This window comes from Cebidichthys violaceus, unplaced genomic scaffold (assembly GCF_023349555.1).
Source record: "Cebidichthys violaceus isolate CVI_PGR_0920_01 unplaced genomic scaffold, fCebVio1.0.p SCAF_4, whole genome shotgun sequence".
Lineage (NCBI taxonomy): Eukaryota > Metazoa > Chordata > Actinopteri > Perciformes > Stichaeidae > Cebidichthys > Cebidichthys violaceus.
The window spans coordinates 5475377-5495333 of NW_027176594.1; the positions used below are offsets into that span (position 1 = coordinate 5475377).

The following is a 19957-nucleotide window of genomic DNA, read 5'->3' on the forward strand; positions in this document are numbered from 1 at the left end:
CAGTGCAGTTTAGCACGTACGTAGTGTTACTTTTCAGGTGGAAATCCAAGCATTCAGAATTAAAATTCAAGTGTGCTTAATGACCATTTCACATTCATCAGGAAGACACAATTGACATATTTGCATGCACCTGTCACAAAGGAGTGGATGACTGAGCACCAATAACACAGTTTCTGCACAAGCTTGTCAGACATGTAGTATTAACGCTGCCAGAGCATCTGCCATGAAAAAGATCTTGTCTCCTTAGCCGTCTCAGCACCATCTGGAAGGTGGGTTTTTAATCAGCTGATCTGAGTGTGGCACACGCTCTTATCCACACAACAATCGGCCACATGGGAAATAAATTCAGTGGCGCTTCCTCTTCACCAACCAATTCTACCTTCCCTACATGGTCAAATCACTGCGTCATTGTGGTCCTCATTGTGACGAAATCATAGCCAGGGCCTCTCGTGCCATTGTGCGGGTCAGTTCACCCATTTGAAGCTGTGATCTCGGGAACAAATATGTCACATGGTGTAGTCGTAGCTATGGGTACGAGAGTTAAACTGTGTTGTTCTGATGTGCAGGAAGTCTTTTCTTCTTCGCCCAGTGTCCGAAGTCTGCGTCTGGTTTGTGTGTCTTAACTCTCTTGGTTCTGGTACTAATTAAACAAAGGCAGAAATGCATTATGCTGCAGTTAAAAGTGCTTAACGAATCAGTAACTCTTACCCTGCTCTTTCTAATGCCGGCTTGTTAAAGGGAGACTGTGTGTGCACTCAGTGATTACACTCAGAGACAGACAGGAAAAGTGTGCAGTCTGTGCATCCGTTTGCTTTGACGAGTTATAAGATAAGAAATACTTAACAGCTGGTGAATTAACACATTAAATACATGCTTTGACTCTGGTTTACAAGGTTTGTCTACTTTGGGGGAATGGGTTCAAATGGGCCATTAGAGCATAGCAGTGGTGCAAAGTAACAAAGTACATTTACTCAACTACTGTACTTAAGTACAATTTTGAGATACCTTTAATTTATTTAAGTATTTACATTTTTTTCACTACATTTTAGGTGGGAAAAAATACTTTTTACTCCAATGCATTTAACATGACAGCTATGTTTAATTGTTACATTAAAAAAATATATAACTTTTTATAAAACGTCATGTATGATCTATATTAAACTACTCATCACTATATAAAGTGTTAAAATCAGCTCCTCAACCAGCTACTACATTATTACACATTTTCACAATAATATATCAATAATAACAATCCAATAAAGTAATAATAATAATATAATGAAATATTATATAACATACAGGTTATATTTTCTGCATGCTAGTAGTAGGAGTCATTTTTCTGTGAGTACAACATGATGTCAATACTTCCATACTTTTACCTAAGTAAAGGATCTGAAAACTTCTTCTACCACTGGACACACAGTCACGCACACATTTCACTAGATTCAAATATCTTTCTGTTCAAAAAGCCAACCCTTCAATGCTTCCCTCTCAGTTAATGTATAAGCTTCAGGCACACAATGTTTAATGTTTTCTCAGTATGAATTGGACTAATCATCCTTCCACACTATCCATTCAAATTATTGTCATGGATAATGCAGCTGGCCATCCCCTCACCTTTACATGTGTGCACATACAGTACGTCTATTTGTGCAGGTGTGTGTGTCACTCTGTCAATGCCTTTGACCAAAGGTGTTGCGTGGTAACTTGATATTTGTCGTAGCAACACATGCACGGCCAGCCCTCCCCTTTCCTCCCAGCTCTAAGCACACTCTGTCCTCTAAGTGCAAGACAGTATGACAGTGCATGTATGGACTCCACGGGGACACCATCACCATCCACACACACACTCTCACACACCTTTTAGTTTGTGGAGCAGAGAGAGCCTCCCTCCACCAGGACAGGTGTCTCTGTGGTATCTGAGCTGATGCACTCTGTGCTCATAGCGTCGGTGGCTGACTGCTGCTCTCTGCTCTTCTCTCTGCAGCACAACAAGACAGCGGTGCAGGTTAAAGAAGACATGAAGAAGATGGTCCAGATACCCATACTGCGACCCATGACAGTGACGGCCAAGTACACCAAGCTGTTTGGAGTGTCCCTGTTTGAGCTGCAGGAGAAGGGTCTGGTGGAGGATGGTGTGCCTCTGGTGTTGAGGAGGATGGTTGAGCATCTTCGTAAGCATGGTGAGGAAAAAAACGACGGAATAGAATAGAGCAAAAGAAGCACTGTAATGCGTGATCATCTTATTTAAGATAAAATCTAAATTGGCTTTTTTGTTTTTGATGAGTGAGCACATTAAGTGCCCCATTCATTTCACAGATCTAATAAATGATGTAAATTTAGAAAGAAATATTATAGAAATAGTGATTTCCTTCAAATAAGTCAATATGTTAGTAATTTAACATTTTTAGATCTTACTAGGGTAACTAAACCCTGATATAAATACAGAGGATTTATTACCATTTGAAGTTTCAGTGATGCAATAATCAGAGATATCATATCACCCATCCCACCCAAACACAACCAGAGAAAAAGGAGAAGTCAACCCAAATACAAAATGGTTCTCTTAGACAGATAAGACAGAGTGGAATAATGCTTGGCACATTTTTTAGAGAAAGGGGAGAAGAAAAGGCCCAATGCAAAACGACACAATGACACTCTAAAGAAAAAAGACAGCACAATACTTAAAAGATCATATTATCAATCCCACCAAGAGAATCAATGTCATCAATGTGCTCTCATCCCAGATGATGATAATAATAAAGGTAAAGCTAAAAGGTAAAGATGCAGACTTGATGACTGGTTAGGTGTCAAACATATATATCCAAAAATCCTAAATTGCTTACCCAAAAATGTACGGTATACATAATTTGTACTGAAAAACCTGAAAACACACTGGATTGGTACTTGGTGTTGACCTACTTTATCATATTCTGTACTTATTTTGTTTGACCACTAGATGTCAGTACAAGGAAGTGGAGCTTCTTCCTTATGGCTGCTGAAACTACAGGCCTCTTGTTGTATGACATTTGACTTAATCTGTCATACCTCAGCCGTGGCTAAAGACTATAATAAGGGGTGACTGCTCGATTATAAAATAGTAATAAAGCATCCTCCAGGGAAACAAATCTCTCTGGGTTAAGGTTAAGGTTAATTAGTTAGGCCCTCAGGTTTCTGCCTCAGGAACTATGTTTTGGGTAGAAAGTAGTTCCAGATAACTTTTAACAATAATTCAAATCCTTAATTAATTAAATAAAAAAAGGAGCAAATATAAACAAAATCTAAAAATGTTAATGAATTGATATCACTAGAGTTAGCTTAGGTAAGCACACTGTTCCGTTAGCTGTTTTCATGGGAACCATTTCTTCGTTAGAAAGTAGGTTGGTTTCAAATTGTTAAACGATTGTAGGCTGTATATAAAACTGACAAGCTAGAAAAAAATGTTTATAGATAAAATGAGTTACATACATAATTAAACTATGTCAAAATAATCAAATATCAAGTTTATGTTTAGATATATTCATTGTGTAACTTTAGGTAGAAACTTAGACCTGATGATTGCGCTACATGAAAGATCAAGGGGCCAGATTAATTTCTCCAAATCATCCTCTGGGGAAAAAAACAACAACAAAAAAAACGCACACATATACTGTATATATATATATATAGGATGTAATGGCAAATTTGCCATTTAGTTGCTTTGATAGTTGTTAAGATTGCTTGGACCATTGCTGGCCAAAATCCTAAAACCTATAGCAGGACCTATAGAATCAGCTAAAGACTGAAAACTTATTTTAACCTTTTGTGGAAAACATGATAATAAAACCAACATTTGGGGGACAGCTTATTTAATTTCGCATGAGTTAACTGTATGTTTCTCTAACTTTCCTCCAGCCTTGCATCAGGAGGGTCTGTTCAGAGTCAATGGGAATGTGCGTGCCGTGGAAACCCTGAAACAGCGGCTGGAGAGTGGAGAGGATGTGGACCTTCTCTCTGAATCTGATTCATGTACGGTGGCCAGCTTGCTCAAACGGTACCTGAGGGACCTGCCAGTGGGTCTGGTAGACCCAACAGTCCAACAGGCGCTGATCCAGCATTACCAAGGTGACAGAAAGTAGTTGCTGCTGTTCCAATTCTGTCTTATGTGCCTCTTTGTCTTCTGGAATGATCCTACCAGCTCAAGCTGATTAGTTTTTACAAGTTTAAACCATCATGTGATACCTCTTCTGAACAACTTCCCAAATCCACGTTGTGACATTTATACCCTCACAAGTGGAGTGAATATCTGGGTCTTGATTGGATGATGAGCAAAGTTATCTTTAGCTGCTGAACCATACTATTAGCACTGCAGTCATCTGCAACAGGCAGGGGATAGAAAGGCACTGCAGAGTTGTGTGTGTGTGTGTGTGTGTGTGTTCGTGCGTGCGTGCGTGCGTGCGTGTGTGCGTGTGTGCGTGTGTGTGTGTGTGTGTGTGTGTGTGTGTGTGTGAGTGATTTGGCAGGTGAAGTGTCTGCTCACTCTCTGCTCTCCTCCATCACTGGGTTCAATCTGTTTAATGAGAGGAAAGCGCACATTTTAGCTGCAGTATTTGTATTCCCTCACAGACCCCATAAATATCAGCCTATTTTTCAGGGACTTTGGCCAAATGCTGCATTATATAACATCTCTTCGGTGCAAGACTTGGCCATAACTAGTGACTAAAATGACGATACTGTACTTTGTAAAATCAGTTGGATCTCCTTGGCAGAATTTGGCAAATTTAAAAATAGGATGATTGGATTACAGCAGATGGATTTGCAGATTGAATAGCAGTATGATAAAATATATACACATAGATCGACCAATACATTTCCTAAATTAAGTTGCACATGTCAATAAGGATGGTAAGATTTAAGACTTTGACCTGAATTAAATAAGTTTCATACCATTATTCCGTTACTATTTTGATAATCAATTAAAATTTTTTGAGTAATTTATCCAGTTAAAAGTGCAAACATTTCCTGGTTACAGCGTGTTGAATGTGAGGATTTTTACATTCCTCAGTAAAAAATGTGTTATAATTAGCCAGTTATAGACGTCACATTGAGCTCTGGGACTCGTGATGGATATTTCTCATTATTTTGGGGAATTGTTTTATCCAAAATGATTTACCAGTCAATTTTGAAAAATGATTGACAAATTAACTGATAATGAAAATAATAATTTTGTTACAGCTCTAAATGGTTTCTATTCTTGATTTTGGCTTCTAAGAAAACTGTATTCATTAACAGCTTTCTATATTGTAAAAAAAATATTATAATATTCTCACATGGGCAGTTCAGTCTTTCCGAAGTCCAGATTCCAATGTGTGGTTTTTGGGTTGTAACAGATTACGGTTAGCCAGTATTTTAGTATCAGTATTAGACATAGCTTATTTTCCATATATTCTGTGGGGCTGCTGCAAATATTAGGAATGAATACATGCACACCTTTGCAGCTGAATGTGTATCTTATGAGCCGCGCGTACAAAGACACTACAGTAAGACACTGATCAGTGAGTCTGAGGTGCTCCACTCAATGTGTAGATTTATTAGATAAATAAAAGTAAAAATAAAGTATGCCTAAATAATACATAAATACATACACAGTGTACACACACATATATGAATGAACCAAGCATGCTCAGTTTACTGCTTTAGGAGGCGATAGTTGATTACAACAAATTCATTGAACACACTACAGCGTTTTCATCTTTTTTTGTACAAACAATATCATAATAATGTAATATGGCATAAGTGTTGCCTTTTCCTGTTTCCTGTTCTATTATTTGCCTTTACCCAATTAGTCAGTATATCCACATTACTGAGGATTATCTATCAAAAATCTCATCGCAATGTTTGATTTTCTCCATGTGGCCTAGCCCTAGGTTGTAGCCTTATCTTGCTAATTCATTTTAAAGCAGTTACACATTTCACCATTTTTCTCTGCATTTTCCCCCAAATTACGAAATCATGGTTGATGCATAACGGTGTCATGTTTTGTTTTTATTTAAAGTACAAAACAAAAATGTACAGTTTCTCACCTTAAATTCAAAGAATTCTGCAGGTCCCTATGTCCATCACATTGTATGTCATTCTCTGCAGTGATCTGGTCCTCTAATTGTCTGGCTTTATGTTGTTGTATCTGTTAATGTGCCTTCTCTTTGTTTAAGGGGCCTCTACAAATGTTTGTTTAATGTACTAACCTGCAAAAAACATGTACTTTTCACACTTGTGCACACACATCAGAACAAGAGTAGTGGTGATCGCTCTAAGCATTATTCCCCCCATCACGCTCTATTTACTCAGACAGACGGGCACACATTCTTGCTTTCATATACGTGCACACTAACACACGTAGGCGCACGCTCTTTTGCGTCACTCATTCATTCGGGATCAGAAGCCATATCCGTTTATCCAACTCTGACCTAATTATGTGTCCGGAGTAATAGCATCAACATACTTTCAGGCTTTTTGCTCTAATGCTCATGTATTTACCACAACTCAAGATTAGATATTACAGAAAGCAGGTGGACGGAGCTGTCACTGCCTGCTGGAGACCAGCTGTCAACCTGTTTACTAAACTGAGAATGTGAACGTGTTTCACTAAAAGCATCTATGTTTTATGCTTTCCTGCTCTAAAGTAAATCAAGTTGGTTGTATCGCTCATCATTTGATTCTTGGTCATTTCATTGTGGCCAAAAAGACTTCATGTACTGGAGCATTTAGAAACCTTACTGCTAAAATGTTGAAGCCAGAAGTTTAACTTTTTCTGAAATTGTAAAAAAAATAAGAAATTGAGCAGGATCCCAACCTTTTGACCTTTCCTGATATCTGATTGTGTGTCTACAGAGTGCGGTGATGACGTGTCTTGGTCAGATATGAGAGACCTGCTCCAGCAGCTTCCAGACGTCCACCACAGCCTCCTGCGCTACCTCTGCTACTTCCTCACCCTTGTGGAGTGCAACCACAAAGAAAACCGTATGACCGCCCTCAACCTCGCTACTGTGTTTGGACCCAGTGTCTTCCAGTGAGTTGAACCTGTTTTTTCGGTAGATGTGGGCAAGGTGTAAAAATAAGCATCCATGGTCCAATCTCACCATCACGCCAGCATTCTCTTTTTGCCTTGTATAATATGCGTATATAATGTATGACCAGACAATGTTCAGGGAAAAGTACAGTTTTATTGAAACTTTAATATCTTTCCACCTGCATCAATTGATGTTTTAGCCTCTTGGGGCTCCACAGGAAGCAGTAAACACCACATTGACAGATTATAAATCATATGATATGTTGTAGATGTAGAAAATACTTGCCTATAAACGCATTCAACAGATACAAACTAACAAGCCGGCCTGATTAACTCAAGTTCAATATTCACTCTTGTCTTAACTCTGTTTTGGTCTCCACCAGCTTGTAAGGGAAATATTTGGCTCATTATCTGCTAAAAGTTGTACTTTGTTCACCAGCTCATTGCTAACTTTGTCTGTCTACCATTTGGTGGTGAGAATGTGGAGTACAGTCAGTTTATCATAGAAAATATATTGAATATCTTATCTTGTCAGAAAACTGCTGCTTGTTGCTGCTGGAAATGAGGTTGATGAGAGTGATAGAAAGCAGTGAAGTTGTGGGCTGAAAAAAAAAGCAATGAGCTTAAATACATACTTATATAGAAATGTTACAGTAAAAACTGAAAGAAATCTAACTTATTGCATTGAGTATAATCATATAAAAATGTTTAAGGTGTTCTAGTCAGTAAAAGCACTTTATACTTGCATCATTATCATACTCACAATCAAATTCCCAACTGGGTTGGGGTTAAATTAATGCCCCAGTCTCACATTAGTTTTAATTTGTCACATTCAAGGGCATAGGAGGCAACTTGAACACAACTAAACATCACAGCATTTGCAGTCATGTTCACTAAGAACATAACTGACATTCTTGAAGGTTTTGGCAAGTTTGTTGTTTTTACTGTGACCGTTACAAAACTTTTGTTGTTGCAGTCTTTAAATAACTGAGTGAGACAACTTGGCTTAGTCCAGGAAAAACAGGCAGGTAGACAGTCCTGGTGGCTAAAGCGGAGGGATTCAATCCCCTTTCCCCTATTTCTGTTTAGTGAGTCAGATATTAAACATTGGTTTCATATGTCAGAGCAGTAGGACGGGTAGAATGATACAATCTTAAAACATGCAGTACATATTGAATGAGACAATGAACCAGTCAAGTCTTACCCACAGACATTGCAGCTGTCTTTTTCAATACGTGAAGACAAAAAAAAAAGAAGCTTTTTGTACATTTTTATTTCAGAATGGAAGAAAAACTCAGACTTCACAGGGCCGGCAATATTGGGGGAACAGCTATGTAGGTTAATCAAGAAAAAATGTATACTTAAAAACACAAATAAGTCTGAAAGTATGAACATAAAAGTTAGCATACATATTGAGAACATGGCTGTCTCTGTACATAATGTTTGGCCAGCAGGTGGTGCTGTAGCTTATTTAAGATCAAATCATGACAGGGTATAAGTTTGCTAGTGACGCTTACTTGACATTAAGTTGCTCATAAATGGCAATAAATGATCCTTGAATCCATTTATACACTTCTTAACATTTTGCCAGACACCTGTATTTAAACTACTGCATCAGATATTTGTTGTGTATATAAGGCATTGTTCCATGGCGTCATTATGTTTTCAGCTGTTACTAAGATGTTCATAAATAAATGATGCATCAGTCGCTTCATATGCCTCCATGCAGCTGCTGAACAAAGTACCTCTGTCCTCACTGGTCTATTTATGATGGGCTTACCAATTTATACTCGTACATTTTGACCTAGAGCTACTGTTTTCCAAACTGGTGACTGGTGGGCAACTTCCAGTAATAAACTGGGGTGTTCAGGCCAGAGAACCCAGCATGGTATAAGATGGGGCCTTACTGGAAGGAATAGAGAAGAAGAAACTGTAGTGGATACTCTTTCATACTGTACACGCTGTTCTCTTAATCAGAGGCTGTACACTGTGTGTGTGTGTGTGTGTGTGTGTGTGGGTGTGTGTGTGTGTGTGTATGTGTGTGTGTGTGTGCTGAAGTTATGTAATCAGGCCGACAGCCCAGTGTACATCTTAAACAGCTGTTCAGTAGCATCACACATCATATTCACTTGGACATCTGAATTATTCTACGTTAATCAAGGAGACTAACTGAAGACTTAACTTTTAATTTTAGTTTCAAAATCACTATTGAATTTCTTCAATGCTGCAAAGTAATTTTTTTACTGCTACTAAAAAACATGATAAAATCTCATCTGTTTGCTTTCGTTTATTCTCCCTGTTTTCCAGCGTGGTCCCGGGTTTCGAAGCAATGAAGGACCAAAATATCTGTAACAAGATAATGGTCAAGTTCATCCAGAACTACAGCAATATATTCGAGATCGCCAGAGACGGAGAAGGCTGCACAGAAGAACTGTCAACCCTTATTATTGTCAAGGTGCTGTAAACTCACAGGGACACCAGATGCTCATGTTTATATGAAATAGATATGTGATGGTGGTCAGTACAATGTAGTGCAGCTGAACAAATAACTATGAGTCACCTGTTGTGCCAATGCACTTTAAACAGAATGTGTTCCTCTCTGGACCGTGAGCTCCCTCTCTGCCCATCCACCCTGAAGAGGGATAGTTTATGAATATAGTATATAATGAAGTTAAAATTGATCTTATATCACAGCCTCGCAGGATTGACTCCTCCACAGGTGGCTGGTTTGAGTCTCTGGTTGTTGATTTATATTTGCTGCTTCGATGGCTGATGTCTTCATTGATTAGCTAGTTTATCTGGTCTGCTGGTTTTCCTGGCTGCATCTTGCTGCTGCATCTGTACCTATCTGAGGAAAATGTGCCCGCAAGAAACAAACCAAGCAGAGCACAGCAGCAAACCATCCATTTATAGTGACTTAAGTCAAGCGATATCAGATTCTGGTTTTATTTTTGTTTTATATAATAACTTAATTTGTCCCTAAACTTGGAGGTACATGGCTTGTCCTGGACAGTGACTCTTCACACAAAATACAGTTCTAGTAGGGAATTAATGAATCTTGAATTTATTTAATAATTTCTTCTTCTTCTTTTCAAAAGTAGTCAAAATGGAATGTATTGGGAATAAATACTGGCTTAGCTTATAAGATATCCACTAACATAGAATTAATGTTCCTAAACCCCCCCATGTCCCTTGAAAAATTATCAACATGATGTCAGCGTCTTTGGAGGAATTTACCGCCCTGTAAAAATATCAAACTTTCACCCGGAGTGACCTCATGTGAACATACAGAACGCCAGCAAAGTCAACACAGAAAGGGCAGAGAATTGAAGTTGTATGCTTAATGCCGTGACGATGCAAACAGAGACACACTGACCATTTCAGCTAGTCTTCGCAATAAACTGAAAATCCACCAATCCACTAAAGAAGGTGAGATTAGAGGAATATTTACTGCTCCAACAGATGCAGTATGACTATAGTTTCAAATATCATATGACAATTTTAACAGCAAAAATGTCGGCACTTTTGGAAAAAGCATCCTTCACAGTCTATGGCAAACGTCTCAATCGTTGATTGCCGACTGTTATTGGCATGAAACGTGACATGGGCCACCTGATGCCAGTCGGATTTAGCTCTTGAGACCCTGCTGACCTGTGGGAAACCCTTTCAGTCAGAATGAGATTGTCTTACACACAAACATGCACACATAAACACTAACACATATGCACAGGCATGCACGGCCTGCTAAGGTCCCTCGCCTACGGACCTTCCTTCGCAGCGCACATGATCGCCAGTGTTGCCTTTTCCTTCAGTCACAAAATACTGATGAGCAGGAGGTGTGCATGCAAGTGTTTATGTGAGTGTATGTGTTTGAGAATGCAGATCGTCAAACCGGGAAAATCTATTCTGAACCCTGTTGTTAAGGCTCACAGAAGAAAAGTAAAAGCAGAACAACAACATACCCAGGAGTTTTATTAAAAACATATTTCATAGCTACTGTACAGATGAAAAACATATTTCCTCTGTTTAGCATGATCTGTTGCTAATGTATGTATTGCACAGTATGATGTGCATTATACTGTAACTGTGACCCTCTTCTTTCTGGTCCCAGGAGGTGCACACGACGGATGCAGACGCAAAGAAGTCACCCAGTCACCTCAAAGCAAACCCACCGACACCGCTTCCCAGAACAAAGGTGTGTGATCAGCTTTACAGCAGCACGCGTGCGTCTTAGTTTATACATTAATGCTCCTCAGTGCACCTGATATGGAAGTCTTTGTCCGTCTGCTGTGAAATGCCGTTTTGTTGTTTATGCGTGACATTCCCAGATCAAACTTGCATGACCCCTTCAAATTCCCTTACATAGTCTCTTTTAACACCAACCATGTGATCTGTGCGACGTGATTAACAGAACAGGGACATGTTTTGGAAAAGCAGTTTTCCAGCACGGAAGCAATTTCTGTGTGCGTCTGTTTAGGTTTCTGTAAGCTTTAAAGATGTTATCAGTGGCAGCTGACTCGTGCATAATACCTGCAATGGTAATCAGGTCAGTCAGTGTGTATTTAAAAATACGCAACTGAGATATGTTATCATTTTCTTCTTAGGATAGGAGTCTTTAGACATCACCTGCACTGCAGGAGTATTTGTATTTCTTTTGTGGAGCATCTACTATGTCAGTTTTAATCAAAAATAATGATGTAAAGAAAAAATGTAACAAAGTAATTGTTTTGGGTTGTATTAATTAATGATTATCATTACATCTAACAAATGAATTAGTATTATCTTGCATCATTTGTCCAGGATTTTTTAAAATGCTATCAGCTGTCTTAGTTAATGCATTCTTGCACATTTAACTGTTTATGTACTGTACTTTAAATCTTAATGTCTTTATTTTGCATTTTCTCTCAATACATGTTACAAGGGAGGACAAAAAAACCCACCACAAAATGCAGAACTTCTGAAAAAATCTTCCACTAACGCTCCTAAGGCGAGGCAGAGGAAAAAGAAGGTACAGTACATAACAGTTTGTTACTGTCATTAAGTTCTGTGATTAATTGATGTTGTTTAAGAGGTTTGGCCTAATGGATTACTACACTCTATATGTCATCATTGCCAATAAATACTTCCTGCTTTCTTATCTGCTGCATTGCCTTGGTGCTGATTAGCCTCGGGTCATCTCTCAGACAGCCTCTGATGCATGTGGCCTCGCTGCTCGGTCACATGATGTGATTTGATAAAGGCAGTCAGCTGCAGGAAACAACCACACACTTATTTGCAGTGAGAGACAAACAGGGGTTATGGTCTGCCATTCCAACTGTGTTGTAGTATTGTTACAGATAAACCCTGCCACAAAAGCTGCATTTGGTCATGAATTTGATTAAAATTAAGTCTTTGAAGTGTCCCGTTTGTGTACATGTAGTAGAGCTCTGGCTTCATATATTTTTATCAAGGTCAATATGGGAGCATTTAGCAAAATTATTTCAAATTTCTGTTCTGAAGTCAGCTACTTTTATTAGCCGTGTACACGTTCATATTTGTATATGTGATAAAATGAGAGGTTGGCTTCAGTTTAACAACAAAGACGGACTCGCTGTGGTTTTTGTTTTGAATTCAGTTTGAAACAGAGATATAGATACAGATATAAAGACCAGTGTCACTGTAGAGATAAAAATAATGACAGCAAGATAAGCTCAGGGGGGTAAAAACATCTGCCGATGAAGGATGTTTACTTTCCCCAGTAGTTAATGAAAAGTCTTATACTTGTTCTACTTTTAGCGGAGCTGTGTGTAACTTAAGCTTAAGAATGTTTTCAGATACCTGAAGTTACTCGACCTTACCTAAGAAGGTGTACAGTATCAAGTACAGTAACAAGGAAACTGGATGCACAAAAGTATAGACTGCTCTCGAGTGACTTACATTGTGATTTATACCTGTAAGAAGTATCACCACTGAACATTAAGTTCTCATAGGAAGTGCAACACAGTACTTAATCTAGTAAACATACAAATAGCGTCCACAAGAGTAAAGGTAAAAAGAATGAATATTTAACAGTCAGCCCAACAGTAATTCAATTCAGTAGTTACTTAAATTAATAATCTTGAATATTTTCATTTAAATAAATGTCTTTTAATTCTCTATCTATTGCTGAATTAGGTAACACAATGGAGATTGAGCCTGTGACCCACTGATAGAAGCCCTTACATTTGCAACAAGCTGGGTGTTTGTGGCAACATTCGCAGGAAAAATCCACAGCTGTCAACAGCTGGTGACGCGTTTTCCACCACTCAGCAGTGGTTGGTGCGCTAACGCAACAGACTGAGAGCTTAAGCCGACTCCTCACTTCCTGTGAAAATGAAAATTGTATTTATTGAAAAAGACTTGAGCTCCTTAATGATTTACCAAGTAATTGATCATTACTTGTACAGCTGCATTTTCCAAACACTCCTGTAGAACCTTTTCTATAAAACAGTTTTCTCTCTCAAGGCCAGACTCAACACAGATTTGGCCTTGGTGCTTACTACTAAAGATGCAGTTAAAAATCTTGACACACATCACTACCAAAGCTATGCCATGTTTGATACTGTGGCACTGCAAGACAAAAGTGAAATAAGTCAGTATTTATGGTTATAGGCCAACATACACACCCACACACACTTCAATTCGAGAGCCCTAGGCATGCCTGTTCTGTTTGATTTATGATGGGAATTTGTGTTTTATTGTTCACATAGAGACGTTTATGTTCATAGATGAGCTTTGGACTGCAAAAGGGGCACAGTTATTACTGGCAGAGTATTGCTAATTCCTTGTTGTTGAATAAATACAGCATTCCAAGAAAGCATTCTGTCACTATGGTATGACCAAAAAAACATTTGAATACTTTTTCAAAATGGCTTATACAAACAACCACCATCCTGAAACATCTAGTAAACAGTAGTTGTGGTGGTAGTGCAAGTAAGAACAGGTATGGATTATTTTGCAAACGCATTTTGAAAAACTAGAAATCTGAGATGAGCTGTCACCAGTTTCAGTTAACTGCGTTTCATTGTAGCAGATTATTGAAGAGAAAGTACAGTTTTAATCTTTAAATATTTTATCTGGCTTTCTTTGCAGTCGTTTGAGATTTTAGTTACAAACCTTCGAGTTATTAGTTAATCCATGATTTAGAAACCAGGTCATATCCTCATTTTGGTCTATCAGGCTTCTTTGCCATCTGGCCTATTTAGCTCCCACTTGTTTCGCGGTTTGAGCTCTTTTTTTTATGCATAGCCAGAAAGTGAGAACCAGGAATGGAGGCAGCATGACGGGTCAGTGGTTAACACTAGAAACTGACCTACAGTTTGATTTTTAGCTTTGTCTGTTTGGAGTTTCCGTGACTGTGTCTGAAATCATTCACCGTTTAGTATATAGTCAGTTTATACACTAAGTCCTCTTTTAGTGTGTCTAATGAAGCACATTATACCCTTTATAATGGCCTCAAATTATCTACTTTCTAACTCGACACCTGAGCAACATAGAGCAACCAAGATGACAGCACCATCTCGCTACCACTGTTGAGGTTCATTATCACAACCTGGATTTTAGGATGGGGACTTTTCCATGTAGTCTCCATGATGTCTTCCCTAAAAAAACAAGCTAATATCCTCATTTGTTTGCGCTGTACACCAGTGGTACGACACTAGCAGCAGCAGCTTTTTCTTTCTCTGTGGTTTTTAGTGAATGACAGATTTAGCTAAATCAATTACAAAGCCCTGAGGGGCAAAATCCATACCTGGTCTATAGCGAAAGAAGCTTGTGGAGCTAATTATGTTCCCAAAGATTCACCCATTAAATGCACAAATGACTAAATGGAGGCAGCGTCCATAGATTTTAGAACAACCCATTAGGTTCAACCCCAAATTGAAATGTTCTGCTGATAATTGGTGGAAAGAGAAAAAAAAGCAGTCCTCCTAATTCAACCGACAGACATTTATCAATAGAGCCAAGTCTCTTTTAGCAGTGGGTGTTTTTGACCATTAGCAATACTTGAGCTGCTGGCGTCAGACCCATTTCATACTCCTTTTACCATAGTCAGCCGGCTATGTGGCTAGAAAGCTCTCTGACACACCCTTCAACACTCCTCTTAGGCTTCCTTGGTTGGATCTCAGTAAAAATGCAGAGTAGTACTCACAATGTGGCTGTAATTCGGTTACGGTTCTTCTCCTACACTGCAGTTGGTGGCTCACGCTGTTTATACCCACTCAGGGTCAGCACGGTAAGACAAACATCTGTCCAACCATTCAGATTAACCAATTTTTTTAACCTTATAACCTCTTTTCCCTTTGTTGTTCATTTATTGCTCTCTGCGTCACCTCAGAAGATCCTCAAATTTATGTTTTATAGTAACCTGAGCAAAGGTTGTAAGCTCCAGTGTGTGTGTGTGTGTGTGTGTGTGTGTGTGTGTGTGTGTGTGTGTGTGTGTGTGTGTGTGTGGTTGTAAGAGCTTGATTGTGCAGAAATGTTCAGAGTGATACGAGTATACGTATCATTTACCCCTCGAGCTGTCTCATATTTCTTGTCACAAGACTGTTATTGGCATCTCTCTCTCTCTCTCTCTCTCTCTCTCTCTCTCTCTGTAAAATAGGTGAGGAAAGGGACGAGTGACCGCATGACTCTAGTCATCCCTGACCCAAGCCGCTCTGCGGGGTCGCCCCATGCAAGGTCCCTCTCCATACCAATAATTTTGCCACTGACCTCAGAGCTAAGAAACTACAGTCCAGAGCCAATGGAGACAGCTCGCCAAGAAACCCCAGACACTTCCTCGCCACTCAGCCACCTCAATGTCAGCCCCTCTGGCAACATGGAGGCCATCAGCAGGTCAGTGAGTCCGGTCAAAGAGCATGCACCCGTGTCTGAGAAAATATCAAATTCATTATATTAAGTTGCAGAATATTGAGATAATAATATTATATTTATGGATCCTTAATGTGAACTTTATGCATTGTACGTATCATTTGTGAGGCAAAAACAGAATTCACTTAGTCTGTGAAATCCAGTCAGTTTCTCTTGCAGTTTTAAGATTTCACTAGGATCACAGTCTGGAATGCGTGATTCTTTATGACAGCTGTAAAATAAAGCGTACGGTCATATAACACTAAATAAAACTTCACTGCAACGTACGTAAGATAAAACGATTAAACAATTTCTATTTTTGTCTTGTAATGTCCAATTCCAATGTGGAAAACGAGGGGGCGATTCTAGCAGTGGTAAAAAGGTTATGACTACTGTTTGCATAGGTGATGTACTATCAGTCAAGGGTGAGGGTGAAGAATCTTGACAGCGATCGGGGATCTAAAGCCCCATCCCTGTCGCAATGTGCCTTTGGCATGCAAACAAGCCTATTATAAGAAGCTGAAACTGGAACCACTCGGTGTTGAGTGTCCTCAGCACTGGAATAGCAAGGCTACAGTTGTTTCTGTTGTTGGGGCTCCTGACCAGGGGTTCTAAACTAGCGTTAACCTTGGTTGTGATAGCACCTGCACTGTTTGGCTGAAAATCTACTGTTTAAAGCCTCTTCTCACACACACTCCAAATTCCATTTATCCACAGTGTATGTTTTCAGTTGAGTGACTTTGCTTCCTTAATTTGAAATATCGACATTGGTGACATTGAGTGGCACCACTTTACTGGTGATACAACATACATCAAATTTGTCTCAGTGGGAAAAATACAAAATAGAATGTACAGCAAAGCAAGAGTGTGATGTTTAAGCACTAAGATGAGAAATGATGACGCTGTTTTGGCTTCTACTACGGCTTGGCGGATACACCACTGACCTTTTAGTATGACATTAATCAGAGTTTAAAACCGTGTCAGCACCGGATCCATTAACACGTTACATAAAAGTACACAGCGCCCTGCTTTATCAATTCCAAAATGTCAGCGCAAAAATAGTCATAATTTAATTTAGAATAATATGAAATAACATTTTTAAATAGATTTGTTAAAATATAAAAAAAAAATTGGCATAATGCAGTTTGTGGAATGTATTTTATTTTGATCTTAGAATATAAAGTACTTTTTTCTTTTATTAGCAGTAATAATTATTTTTATCATCCTGACAAATTCAAGTAGTATTATACAGGTTAACATTAGCTATCAAATATCTAATATCAAGTCAACCTCATTAAGTTTTTCTTTGCTCTCTATCCTCAAGATAATTATCCTAAAATGTGTTAAATCAACCAGGCCAACCATCCCCTCTTAATGGAACAGATGTTGCCGTCTACTTGTAGTGGCAAATATAATACTTTTAAGGTGCCAACAGCTTTCCGCACCATGACAGGATACCAGTAAATCTCCTGGTGGATTTCCCCCCAGACTCTGAAATCCTTCTCGTCAGGTCGCATTGGGTGACTGATGTACAGACAGCATGACAGGTCTGAACTCTGAACTCTCTGGCATTTAATTAAAAAAAGTCATTGACTCCTGCAACTTGCAGAAAGACTAAAATTAATTTACCATCTTTCATGCAAAACTACTTTTGATACTCACCAATAGTGTTTGACAAACCTGAGACTCTGGGGCTTTCAAATGTTCAAAGACAAAGCATTTATAAGGAGAAAAGTTGCTAAAGTTATGAGTTGTTTTTTTTGGTTTATTTGATAAGGGACAGTGCACATTAATAGAAACATTTCTGTAAATGCGCCAGAGTTAGCCAAGAGGCTATTTTTCATCTGTAGTCCCATTGTAGGTAGCCAGAGCAAATATATGATAATTTTTTCATAAGTGGATTCATTTGTGTTTTCATATCTGTAGCTGCTCTCATGTCTACTTGTCAGCTTGCTCTCACTTTCCATAGGTATGTGTCAGACAAATCTGTGTCAGCATAATGCAGCACAAACAGTCGCACATCCACCTGGGCCGCAACTAAATTAAACATATCCAGAATGAGAAAAAAAACAACTTTTTTTAAATATTTGATACATATATATTAAAATGTTGTGGTTATATACATTTTTACTTTTCATTCATGGTTTTTAAAGGATGTAATATGTAAAATCAAGAATTTAGGAATTGTGTTCACATCCTTGTTGGTGGTAAAGTCACAATTTAAATATATCTAATGACATGTATTCAATTTCACACATGCAGCCTTCTTTCCAGGAACTACTCTGGTCCTGAGTCCCTCAGCTCACAGAGGTCACATTTAGCACACACTGGAAATCAAGTCAGCATTCAGTGAGATTAATATTAGTAGCGCCACTATTAGATCTTCTTGTGTATCCACGTATCAGAGCATGAGTCTTACCACGTTCAACATGTGACACTTTGCCTCCCCCGTGTCAAATACATGAATCCAGTAATTGTGTATGCTACAATGCTCTCACCTGCACCTGAAATATGACACCAGCCTCATTCACCACACAGGTCACATGAGCCAACATAGCAGCGTCATGTGAACTTATTCTGTTCTCAGCAGTGCGTAGTTGCTCGTAGGGGATGCATACTGGCTTTTGTGTGGAGTTGCCATGGCTCACTAAATCTTGTGATGTAACCATTAGGTTTCTTAGAAGCCCGTTGGAAATAGGTGGGAGTGAGGAACGTTGCAGTGTGGTGTGACTGCAGGTTCCCTGTGGGTATAACAGCATTGTTGGCCTCCTTTCAGGAAGTCTCATCCATCAGCCTGAAACCCTGACAGCACTTATTTACAGCAGGTAGCTGCTGGCTGGATCTAACTGGTTTTCATAGCACTTTTTGACGTTAGTGCTTTTTTCCCAAATCTCATACACAACATTGACCTCTAATCATACCAGGATTTTAGGTCTATAAAGAGTCTCAGTCAACCAGGTCACATGAAATCTAGAATTACTAATCCAAAACCAACCAGATTTTCTGTTTTACCCCTGAAGATATTCACAGGTCACCCAGGAGGCATCTTCAGTCTGCTCATGCCCGACGCTCCTCACCAGTTTAGCCTCTTTGATAAGTGGCAAAATGTCTCAGAGGCGATGTTCTAGATGCTAGAGTTTGATGTTCAAGTTCAGTGACAGACCTGACAGGAAGTCACATACTTGGTTTGACAGTGAGAGGAAAGCATGACAGCAGGTGCTCCAAACTCAGTAGTCAAAATCACGCATGTATTATTGCTAGTGCTGAAAAGATTTGATTAGTTGACTAAGAGAAATTTTTTTCTGCAACAATTTTGATAATGGTTTAACTAACTTTTCAAGCCTAAATGCCAAAAATTCACTGGTTTGAGGATTATTGTTAGATACAAGCGTGTGGCATTATTTTACCATTGCTCACGCCCTGGTGATGATACCCATTTCATGCATAATTACTTGAGGTGAGTTGACATCAGCTCTTTTGGCATGATGTCAGATTTACAGATTCAAATCAGATCTGTGAACTCCTCTTACTGGTATTCCTGAGAATCAAACATGGTGTTTTTCTCTGTGCCATTTTGCTTTTCACGTCGATAAGGTGCAGCAAAGTTAATGCTCATGATATAGAGACTTGACACAAAACGAGATGCATGTGATAGCTGATCATATTTCATCTGTAAATTGTTACATTCGCCTGCAGCCTCAGTTTAAAACCTGAAGCATGGTGGCTCTAATACAATGAGCATATACCAAGCATAGCTTAGCCAGGCTTATCCAACAAATACTTTAGTTCTTGACCACCACACAGTTTGTGCTCTTTGGTATTCGAAGAATGTCCAGCACCCGTCTAAAAGCTGATGGTTTGGGGGTCCTGAATGGACCAGAGGCTGAACAGAGGAGCTGAGACACAAAGGGACTCACAGGTCCCAGATCCTCATTGGCTCTTTGTTATTCAATAAATATTGTAAAAATTGATTATCCAACACCTAATCACAACTGTAATTGGCAGCATCAAGTCAAAGACATAGTGATGGCAGCTTCAAAA

The 19957-nt window shown here is 39.0% G+C and overlaps 1 protein-coding gene across 3 annotated transcripts in view; it reads left to right on the forward strand.

Annotated features, from left to right (window-relative positions):
• Nucleotides 1–19957, forward strand: part of fam13a (family with sequence similarity 13 member A) — a 53695-nt gene that overhangs the window by 2846 nt on the left and 30892 nt on the right. For all 3 annotated transcript variants that reach the window (XM_068726674.1, XM_068726675.1, XM_068726676.1), the window contains exons 2-8: nt 1988–2183; nt 3895–4104; nt 6871–7048; nt 9356–9503; nt 11160–11243; nt 11970–12056; nt 15669–15901. In XM_068726674.1, coding sequence (XP_068582775.1) covers nt 1988–2183; nt 3895–4104; nt 6871–7048; nt 9356–9503; nt 11160–11243; nt 11970–12056; nt 15669–15901 — 1136 coding nt within the window. The remainder of the gene's footprint in view (nt 1–1987; nt 2184–3894; nt 4105–6870; nt 7049–9355; nt 9504–11159; nt 11244–11969; nt 12057–15668; nt 15902–19957) is intronic.